This window comes from Mastigoproctus giganteus, chromosome 2 (genome assembly GCF_048544385.1).
Source record: "Mastigoproctus giganteus isolate SK-2022 chromosome 2, ASM4854438v1, whole genome shotgun sequence".
Taxonomy (NCBI): Eukaryota; Metazoa; Arthropoda; class Arachnida; order Uropygi; family Thelyphonidae; genus Mastigoproctus; species Mastigoproctus giganteus.
The window spans coordinates 232,361,582-232,373,705 of NC_143576.1; the positions used below are offsets into that span (position 1 = coordinate 232,361,582).

A 12,124-nucleotide genomic window follows, 5' to 3' on the forward strand; every position below is an offset into this window, starting at 1 on the left:
CAAAATTAAATTAAATTAAGTGCAAAATCAATAATTGGCAAAACTGATAAAGAGATAACAGAAACGAGTAGGTATGAGACATTCCTTCATTATTATTATTAGCATATGGTGCAAGGAAGCCTAAGGCTTATGCTGCATCAGCCAAAAAAAAAAAAAAAAAAATTCTGAATTACCCAGAGAGAGAGAGAGAGAGAGAGAGAGAGAGAAGGGAATCATCAAGAAAAGAAGAGAAGAATGATGATATCCAGCTCAGGACCCTGGGTGTGGACATATATATTTTTTAATATTATACACACACACACACAGAGAATTGGATCTAACACGCAGAAAATTGAGTAGGGGTGTCGCAAAATAAAATAAATTAAATTACTTAGGGGTGCCGTTATTAAAAAAAGGTTGAAAACCACTGACTTAGTGTAACCCTTTTGTAGTCCTAATAAAACAGCGATTACCATTAAATCACCACATATCTGCCACTCATACTTCTGATAATGTACACCTAAGAGGATGTTCTCCATATTTGCATGTTTCTATTTTGTGGACATGCATGGCATACACAAGCAGTACTGAAGGCAGCATATTTCCATTGCGTAATAACAGTCATAAGGCGAATCTTAGAAGTGTCTATAAATAGTCCCATTCTTCGGGAACATGCCTCATGTTCATTGCTGTCATCAGACCAACATCCTTACAAACAGTGAGTTCACGTTCTATTTGATAGAATTTATCAGTCTTTATTTTGAGTATGTCGCTTTCACAGAATGATCTAGAAGATTCCACTGCTGTAGCCTCTGGATCCCTTATGAGGTCATTAAGCTCACTTTCTGTGATCTTATCTGGTTCAGAAGAATAAAGGTTTGGACAAAATGGTGGTTCCCTTGACGTAGACGGCTGCTGTACTTCTTTGTGTATATCAAGTTGATGTTTTTTAGTGTCTTCATCTTCATCAGAGTGTACAGAAAAACGGTCGGGTAGTTCAGGAGTAGCTAGTACTTCATGACGAGGCACTGCACGAATTGCAGATTGTACATTTGGGTATGTCACTGTCCACCTTTTCTTCATCACCATCCCTTTTCGAATAGGAGGCACCATACAGAAGTAACAGTCTGTGACGTGATTTTTTGGCTTCCTTCATATCACGGGCACTGCGAAAGGCATAAAATGTCCCTTTTGATTCACCTACATGTTGAGTTTTGACGAACAGGTAGTGCAGCATATGCATGGAGCCCAGTTTTTGTCCTGGTCGCCTACTTTAACACCCAAAGAACAAGACGTGGGCTTTTTTTAATGGCCAGAGTAAAGGGATGCTTTCTTGAAGCTAATATGGTTTCTCCACATGCGTAACAGAAGTCATCCGGACTATTTACACAATTATGGGGCATATTAATCTTACACAACACAAATATTGTGCAAAAAAGTAGAAATCTCACAGAGAACAACCGTTAACTGAGAACAAATTGCCCAGTACTTAGTTGTATTTGAGGATTACTGCAGAGTTGGATGCATTTGAGGAGACAACTTATGTGATGCAGAGCGAGGCAACAGTTGCCGATCATGTGATAAGAGTGTGATAGTGCTGAAACTGCGGTGTTGCCCCATGAGTTTTGCTGAGAGCCCTAGTTGGTAATGCAGAGTAACTCGCAAATATGAGACCTCAACTGTAATTCAAAAACAAGAGCCAATTGACAAATTTTAATGTGATTTTCATGTTTAGCAGCATAAAATTAGTCAAGATTGGGTATTTTTGTTTTTGTAACATTTTAGGCGTTAACCAGTGTCATCGGACTTAAATCTGATCAAACACGTGCGGTGTTGCATTGCGTGCCGATGGCCAATTCCTTGGTCATCTGGTGACCCAATATCTATGTTGGTGGAAGAATGGGATTTGTTACGAAAACAAAAATACCCAATGTTCACTGCTTGACAGCAGTGAACGAGAATGGTTCACTGCTCTCAAGCCTGTTTAGCCATTGGAGATCATATGCAAACACTTTTTGGTAATTCTTATACAACCCCTATAAATATCCTTTATACCCGTCCAAAATTTCTCACTGTTTCTCTCATTATTTCGTTATTCTATGGTACACCACCATACCAAATTTTGTCCACTTCATTGCAAGGGGCCAGGTTTTCGATCAGCCCAGTCACCAGTTTTACTGTTGAACCAGCAGATGGCAGCTACATCACGTGATTACCCCCCCCACCACACACACTTTTAAGGCTCTTCAAAACTGGCAATAATATTACCTTTACAGGTAACACTCTAAAGCAAACACCACAAAAGTGACTACTAAATTCAATAAAGGGCAAAAAAAAAAAAAAAATCAATAATTTCAACCAAATTCCAATTTTTATATTTACTGTAAAGTTCTAATTCAAAACTACTGAATTATTACAATGGGAACTGTGAGCAGCTGACATGAAAAAAATAGCATTAAAGTCTGAATTTTTTGTACAAATGAAATACACAAAGACGTGTTGAAGAAAACTTATTTTGATTATATCATCTATATAATATCGGTGTAAAAACACCATAGACAACTCTTATAAAGGGAACTACGGCATCAATTCAACCGTATCTCATACTTCTCAATGAGTTACCATGAATTGCACGGGATCCGGAAAAGTTGCCCCCCCCACATTTCGCCCCCAGTAGATAATGAATAGGCTATAGAAATGTAAATAATACACCTAATTTTTTATTAATTCTAATTTATTTTGTTTTAATAGAATGAATCAATCAAAGGTAAAGGTAATCAATCATAGAATAAATGCACATTATTATTGTTTAAAACTCGAAGTTGTATGCAATGCCTCTAAGATAATCAATCACATTACGATTTTGAAAATCTTGGACTATACTTTTGATTCTAGCAGAAACTGCAGCATACTTCTTGTTCCATCAGAAAACGACTCCTGACTACGCGCCAATAACTGAAGATTGTTATTAGTGGAAAAAATAAGCATGCGACCCGGGAGCAGTTCGTCCTGAGAATCATACATTAAAAACTGTTTAATAGATTTGATAACTGAGAGCTAATAAGTGCTCGATAATTCCTATATTCTATTATATTATAAATCAACAGGGATTACCTTTACTCGAACCCAGGTCTAATCAAGAAGTGTGTGCTATGCACTGCTGCTCCTTACCACCTGGCTAAGGAGCGCCTTCCGTAGTGTTCAGACCGTGTGGTCTCAACAATGAGTGCTCAAGACTTCTGTCTTCAAACACCATACCTCTGGCAGCAAGGAAACCATTACGTGGATTGGCATAAAATTAGATTTTTGAAGGTCTAAACTGTTTAATAAATATGGACTGATTATTTATTTTGGTCCTGTAGCTGGACTTTAGAGTTAAATTTAGGGGTCTTATAAAATTGGATATGGGGGGGGGGGATTATTCTCTACATTCCTTAAGTCGGACTAGAACTTTTCGGGCGTCATGTTCACAGGAATAGAGCAACTCACAATTAATCATTGATATCGCCATCCTCAAGAATTATTAGCGAGTTGGACTAGGAGAGTTGGAAAAGAAGCTTCCTATATCTAAAATAAAGGTAATCCCTGTTGATTTATAATATAATTAAAAACTGTTGTACATTGCCATCGATAATAATTTCTTGATAATTTTGTGGAATTACTAGATCCTGGAGATTGCTCGGTAAAGCAGGATTGTTGCATCGAACATGACGAATGGTCGTTTAAGTGAATCCTTTTTAGGAAGTAATGTCGTGACATTGGTATGGGCCTCTGCAATAACTGATGCAACAATTTGCTGTGGCCGTTCGTTCGTGGTTGTTGCATGTTGCCGTATTTGACCAATCAATTGCAATGCTTCCGACCTTGCAGCTTGAGCTGCATGGTTATGTTTAGTTACGACTTTCACAACTGGGCCTTCCAAACCCTCTGTCCAAACACGCCCTTTGCAGGTGGAACGTTTTTGAATTGAGCAAGAGTCCCTCTGTATCTTACTTCTCTGTGGACGCAGCGAAAACAGCAAACGTGCACTGTCGACTGCGCCACGAAATGAGGAGAGCCAGATGCAGGAACTTTTATTGTTTGAATTTAGACAAATCAAAACAAGATTCACTTGTTACTGAAAAAACTCCTATAAGATTAGTCACTGTTCCCCCCCATGTCTGTCACTAACCACGTGACTATCGCCCCCGTGGTCGAGTATGTATGATTGTGAAAGGATTAACAGTTCCAGTTAATCCTTTCACAATGGAAAGAGAACCCTGAAGACATACAAAAGGGGAGAAATTAGTTTAAAAGCTACGTGACAATTTATACATGAATGTCATTTTGAAAATTTGTTTGGAAAAGTTAGAGTTATCGGAAGTTCAGTTCGAGTAATCGAGAGAGTTTAACATGGAATCTCCACTAAAGGGGCTGGGACTTCAATAAAAATTCGAGTTATTGAGAGTTGACTGTACAGTATTTACATTTCTGTAGCATTATCTACTGGGGGCAAAATGTGCTGGGAGTGAAATGTGCGAGGCGAAATGCGGGGGTCCACTTTTCCGTAAACCACATTGCACTGCCTTGAATGCAAAAAAAAATCATGACTGGGCTAAGTCCTACCCTTCATTCCTCAAAAAAAAAAAAAAAAAAAAAAAAAGGGGGGGGGGGGGGGGTAACAATAGCAAAATTAAGGTAATGTTCCTGTTCAGAACCACAAAATGTGAATGGATAACATGTCACTATGAAAAAAAAATAAAAAAGTTTTAAATTCGTTGGCCACTAATTTATCCAGTCTGGTTATCTTAGTCCCATACTGCCAACCCCCTCTTAATCATTCAGTGGCCTTGTGACCAACTTCCTATTTATAGGTTACATCGGCGTTTCTCAAACCGTGTTCCGTGAAATGTGAACAAGTGTTCTGTGAAAAATAGTAATTAATAATTAACAAAATAAGATAAATATATTTTGCATATTTGTAGCGGACACCACTTTTGTATCATTATAATTTTTAACATTATTTTTTTTTCGGTTATTAATATACTGGCATAGACTAATAATCAAATGGACTAGGGAACATATTATTTTGGCAGGCTTTACATAGAGAAGTATGCATAGAGGTAATGACATCTACGAAAAAGTAGCAATGTAATGATCTAATATGGCATTCGCATGCAATTTAGCCTGGAGCACACGGGTTGAAGGAGAGAGGGATGTGAACTGATATCATAACTAAACTCACTTCCTTGTTTAAATTTTTTTTTTGATAATTATCAGTATTTCAAAATACTATTATTAAAATAAATGACCATGGATTTGTGGTTGAAAAAAGAAAAGGAGAAGCAAATTACTTCTAGTTGTGCAACTGTGGTCAATGAAAATGAACACAATATTTTCACACTTCAAAGTGAGGATGAACAATCGCAGCCTTTTATTCCCCAAAAAATCCAAAGTGAAACAACAGGAACCAACTAATAAAAGACCAAAACGAAAGTATAATAAGTTATTTGAATTTTGGCTTTACATGTGTTGGAAATAAAGACACTCCTGATGCACAGTACGTCATATGTAATAAAATATTACAAACAGTTCTTTGGCTCCCGCTAAACTTGTGTTTAAGTGTTCTGTCAATATATTGTGAGATGAAAAGTGTTCCATGACGAAAAGTTTGGGAAACGCTGGGTTACATCATGAGAAGAGGAGCATTAGCTAGATTTCAACCAGTCAGATATAAATTTGTGTTCTAATACTAAAAATTTGCGATTTTCATTTTACTTACCAGAATGCTGTTTGATGAAAGATTTCAAGTCATCTGCCTTAATTTCACCAGAATAGGAATAAGGCTGTTTTACACCATCAACAAATAACTTCACCACTGGAAAATCTTCCTTTTTCACTCCATATTTTTCTCCTAGATCTGAATTCTCTTTCTCCCCATAATCTTAAAAAGGAACAAATGCCATATTAAAATCATGTTTTCAAATAAAAGAAACTCTTCATTTAAAATAAACTTAACAGATAAACAAAGGAGGTAGTGGGGAATGAAAGAGACCTGGGGATAATTGTGCAGTTAGATACGAAGTTTTGTGTTTCACGAGTTGGGAAGAAAATAGGATGCTGGAAGGTCAGCTTTATCTTTGGTTGAATTGGCAGTAGAACCATCTGGTTTTGACAATACCAGATGGTTCTATTGCACGATCAATACAAGAGTTGAAAAAAAAAATAGGATGCTGGCAGGTCAGCTTTATCTTTGGTTGAAGTGGCAACAGAACCATCTGGTTTCAAGAGAGGTGCAAACAGAGATGGGAAAAAGTTGTAGCCAATAGTTTTGGCAACAAACCAGAATTCTCAACTAGCATTTGGACAAGAAGCAAGTTTTCTACTTAGCCTGTTTGAAATCTAGTTTGGACTGATTAATAACTGCTGTACAATTGTAATTCTCAGGTTGGGCAAAGATAACTTAGTTCATTTTAATCCTTCAAAAACTCAGTCCCGTCTTATGTCTCGCAAAAAGGATTCTTCTGCTCCTATGCGCATCTTCAGTGACACAGATTTCTAGACAAGATCACACATCTCTATTAAGTATTACCCTGACTTCTAATCTCTCCTATCAATAGTGCATCACAAACATTGCTTCTGTGTTGTTAATTTTCTTTACACAAATCTCAAATTTGCTCTATCTTGCAATATTGTTTCCAAATATGGGGTGGTACCCCATAACCACTCAATCTTCTAGACTCCATTCAAAAGACAGCAGCAGCTAGATTACTTAATGACCAATCTCTAACAAAGTCTCTCCACTCTGTGTCACAGACATTCTGTTTCAGCTCCATGCCTTTTCTAAAGGTACTTCCATACTGTTCTTCTGAATTTGGCTTCTATAATTTGCTCTTTCTCTCCCCAAAACCAGTCCGAACATACTGGAACCACATAATCAGTCAGCATCCTTTTACTATCCAACTTCAAACTTGCAGAATCAACTTTTCTTCATCCTCATTTATTCCTTTAATCGCATATGTAATTCCTGAAAACAATTTACAGAAATTCAAGTCTAATGTAGTAGTAGTGGCATGTGATGCAAGAAAGCAAGTGTATGAGCTTATGCAGCATCAGCCAAAAAAAAAAACAAAAAAACACACCATTCCCTCCAAATGCCTGTCCAGTTCCTCCTTAAATTTATTTAACCTATCAACTTCCACAATGACAGATGGAAGTTTGTTCCAGCAATTAACCACCCACTGGCTAAAGGCAAATTTCTGCACATCTATTCTACATCTGTCTTTTCTTAATTTGAATTTATGCCCCCTTAGGTTCGCAAGTGGAAAGATCCCATCAGAATTCAGCTTGCTCAACCCAATACATCTCAATCAGATCACTGCAGCCTTATACATCTCAATCAGATCCCACGCAGGTGCCTAGTCTCCAGCCACTGCAATTTGCAGAACTTAAGCCTCTCTTGGTAAGAGGATTCCTTTATTCCCCTCACCAATCTTGTTGCCCTTCTCTGTAAACCCTCAAGCAAATCTACATCCTTCCTAAAATGAGGCCTCCAGACCTGTATGCAGTACTCAAGGCAGGGCCTGACCATTGCCTTATACAGAGGAAAAATCACCTCCTTTTCCCTGCTAGCAAAATTCCTATATATCATTGTTCAGAAAACTTTATATCTGACTGCACAATTACTGCCAGGTCTTTTTCATTTTCTACCACCTTAAGTGTAGTACCACACAGTTGGTACGTTTCTCTGGGGTTACTTGTACCCATATGCAGAACTTTGCATTTGTCAAGGTTAAACTTCAGTTGCAACTTCTTAGCCCATCTGCTCAAATTTTCTAGATCCTATTGCAGTAGCACACTGCCATTAACAAACCTGCCAACCTTTGTATCAACTGCAAACTTTGACACTAAGCCTGATATACCTTCTTCAATATCACTGATAAATATAAAAAACAACAGTGGATCCAACACCGAACCCTGTGGGACTCCACTAATAACATTAGTCCACGAAGAGCAGCACCCATTAATTACCACCCTCTGTCTTCTTCCACTCAACCATCCTTTTATCCATTGTAGCAACTTACCCTTAATACCATTCTGCTCCAATTTGTACAATAGTCTTCCATGGGCAACAGTGTCAAAGCTTCCCTGAAATCGAAATATATGATATCAAAATTATTTTTTGCATCCAGTTCCTTGGTAACACATCATAATATCCTATCAAATTTGTCAGACAAGACTTTCCCTTAACAAACCCATGCTGTGTCTGAATTATTGCTGCAGTCTTGTCTAGATGATCCTGCAATGCATGTGTAACCAGTGACGCCATTATTTTACCCGGAAGAGAAGTTAAACTAACTGGTCTGTAATTACTCGTGTCACCCTTCGATCCCCCTTTGTGAATTGGGGATACACATTTGCACATCTCCAGTCCATGGGGACTTCCCCTGAGTCCAAGGATGCTCTCATAATTATGGCTAAGGGTTTGCTTAGTTCCTTTGCCACCTCCTTTAATATCACTGGATAGATCCCATCCATCCCAGGTGCCTTTCTTATGTTTAACTTCAACAATTTCTCCTCCACTTTGCTCTTAGTTATTAAATGTCAACAAGTATCAATCCAATTTTGACTGTAACTTGTAAGGTATTCACTCACAGACTAGCAAGATTTTTGTGGATATACTGGATGACTGTTTTCAACAGCATTATGCTAGAGAGGCAACAAGGAGTAATACTCTTGATCTGATTATCAGGAGTGATTACTATTATTAACCATATGGTGCAAGGAAGCCTGAGGCTTTTGCTGCACGAGCCAAAAAAAAAAAAAGTTACCCTGAGAGAGAGAGAGAGAGAGAGAGAGAGAGAGAGAGAGAGAGAGAGAGAAACAAGAGTCAGAAGTAAAAGAAAATCACTAATAAAGAAGAATGATGACATCGAGGTCAGGACCCTGGGTGTGCCACGCCCATTCTCACCAGATCTGAAGATAAAAGAACCACTAGATGGCAGTGACCAGAGTGTATTGATGTGAAATTTAGTTAAAGATGTAACTACCATCTTTAAAGGGAATGGTTTTTGCGTTCCCAAACGTGACTACCGTGGTCTCCGTTTTTAAATTTTATGAAGTGGGCATTCATACACGAGGAATTCTTTAGGTAACATAATGCCAGTACAGTAGACTGTTGAAACACGGCACCCCAAATAAGGGCACATTGAGCTCGGATGTATTCACACAACATAGACGTCTTGCAGTGACGAAAAAAGTTCGGCACTGCAAGACCCCCTTTTTTATGTTTGCCATCTTCAAAGTGAATTCTGTACTGATATCATGGATTATACCATTGTTTTACATTTATTTTAAATTAAAAACCCCTCGCTATGGCTCCTAAAATTAATAAACCTCATACAGAGAAGAAAAGAACAACATTAAAGTTTAGTGAGAAACTTGATATAAACCAAACTACAGTCAGTCCTCGTATAGCACGATAGTTGTGTTCCTAGAAACCCTCGTACAATGCAAAATCGTGCAATATAAACAACAGGCCCTATGGGAAAAATAGGGTTAGGTGCCGACCACCCAAGATTGAACACAATTTGTAACCAAAACATTACCAAACACAATAAAATACTTATGTATTTTATTACGATTATTTATTGTGTTTGGTACAACATGGAGCTAATTTTCTCTACTGACAGAGGTGGACTAGCCATAAGCCTTACCGGGGAAACCCCGGTGGGCCGGAGGCCAGTGTGATTTTGGCCATAAACCATAGTATGAGGCCACTATAAATTTTCCAGAGTAAGTATTTTTGACCCAGTCTGCCTCTGTTTATCGATATTGCTTTTCTTTTTCTCTCTGAATCTGCAGTGTCTTCACCAGGACGCTTCCTTTTCACACCTTTTAAGTATTTTACTCATTTTTAGGGAATAAAGAACAATTACAAAATGAGGAGGCACGCTTGATACACATAAACAAAGCTGCGCGCGTGTAGCAACTGAATAAACAACACCGTAAATGCAGAGATACACTATTAACACCTCATATTTTACTAAAGCACATTTCTAGGGGTTACTACCATAAAACAATAAAAACAGTTTCCAGTTGCGTTTCTGCTAGTGGAATCTGTAATAAACTGGTAGTAAACTCGATCTAATTGCATTTGTGATTATACTGATAGCTGGAATTATGTTGGTTTTTACGTTGTTATGGTGAAATGTGTTTCCCCTTTACTTGTATAAAAACCATAAATAAAATAAATAAATAAATTAATTAAATAAATAAATTTTCTGTTTATACTCCGTGACGACCAACCGGTCAGAGGAGTTCACAAGATAGACAGAATACGAGAAACAGCACTGTATTCAGCAGTCACGGGCTTGAACCCCGGTCACTCAAGGCACATGTACTTATGCACCCAAGCGCCTGACCACTAGGCTACAGCGGCCGTTTTTCAGAATCTTCTCTTCATTCCTATCGTGTTGCGTTCGACTGCCATTTCTTGTAAACACAAAGGCGAATCGTGCATAAGCGAATTCGGTTCGTGTTATATAAGATATCATTCCCCTATTTATAAATCATGTATGATCGAATTCGTGTAATGTAAACACGTGTTATACGAGGACTGACTGTATTACATTAGGGTCACCCGAAATGTTAATTCATATACTCATTGTGTCTGTAAATTGCGTGTGTTCTCTGCTCGATTTGCTGGACGAAAAACCACAGTTTCTGTGGGAAAAAACCTTGCTACCTACGTCTGAGTCTGACTAACTCAGCCACGGAGTGAAAAAGCCTATAAAAGTTCCTTGCATTATCGACAGGATTCAAACCCACCCATGTGAGGAGGACGGTGACGACACCATTGTGCTACTGCACTAACTAATCGTGATACAATAAAGAAATTAGAATGGGGCATAAGTAGAAGTATATTAATGGCAGAATATAAGATGGGATTGTCAACATGTTTATGGTTTTTATGTGCAGTTAATAAAATTGCATTCTTAATCTCTATTTCTTATTTGGCCTCATTATTTCTGCATTAAATATATTAAAAATAAAACTTTCTAGATAACGTTAAAATCAAAATAACGGCACCTTGAAACCCTGAAAGTGTTGTTATTTTGAAAATTTACTGTATTCATCCAGCTCTAACAACATGGAGCTAAATGATTTTGTAATAATTGAGAGGAAAGTGGAAGAGATATTGTTGAAGTTAAACACAAGAAAGGCACCTGGGGGTGTATGGGATCTATCCAATTATATTAAGGGAGGCAGCTAAGGAAGTAAGCAAACCCTTAGCCATAATTATGAGAGCATCCTTAGATTCAGGGGAGGTCTTCGTGGGCTGGATATGTATGAATGTATCCCCAATTCAAAAAAGGGACACAAGTAATGGCAGATCTGTTAGTTTAACTTCTGTTCCAGGGAAAATACTGGAGTCACTCTTAGAAAGGAGTAATGCAGGATCATGTAGATAAGGCTGCAATTATAATTCCAACACATCATGGATTTGTTAAGGGAAAATCTTGTTTAACCAATTTGAGTGGTTACTACGATGTTGTCACAAAAGAACTGGATGCAAATATAATCTTGATATCATATACAGTACTTGGATTTCAGGAATGTTTTGATACTGTTGCACATGAAAGACTGTTTTAAAAATTAGAGCACGTATTGCATTAAAGGCACATTGCTGCTATGGATAAAGGTATGGTTGAGTGGTTGGTAATCAATGGATATTGTTCTTATTGGATAAATGTTATTAGGTGGAGGCCATTGTTGTTTTCTATATTTATCAATGATACTGATGAAAGCATATCAGGCTTAATGTCAAGTTTCCAGCAATACAAAGGTTACAAGAGTGGTTAATAACAGTAATGACAGTATGCTACTGCAACAGGATCTAGAAAAGTTGGGAAGATAGGCTGAGAAATGGCAACTGAAGTTTAACATTGAAAAATGCAAAATACTGCATATGGGTAGCAGAAACCCCAGAGTAATGTACACACAGGGTAGTGGAAAATGAGAAAGATCTGGGAGAAATTGTACAGTCAGATATGAAGTTCTCTGAGAAATGCAGATATTCTGCAAGGACAACACACTGTGTTTTGTCAATGATATACAGAAATTTTGCTAGCAGGGATAAGGAGGTGATTATCCCATTGTATAA

At 37.7% G+C, this 12,124-nt stretch overlaps 1 protein-coding gene across 1 annotated transcript in view; it reads right to left on the bottom strand.

Moving 5' to 3' along the window:
- The window catches only part of wbl (endoplasmic reticulum protein 29-like protein wbl), a 99,946-nt gene that overhangs the window by 19,690 nt on the left and 68,132 nt on the right, over window positions 1-12,124 (bottom strand). Inside the window, exon 3 of the mRNA XM_090369029.1 lies at window positions 5,741-5,902. Within this exon, the coding sequence (XP_090225155.1) occupies window positions 5,741-5,902 (162 nt within the window). The remainder of the gene's footprint in view (window positions 1-5,740; window positions 5,903-12,124) is intronic.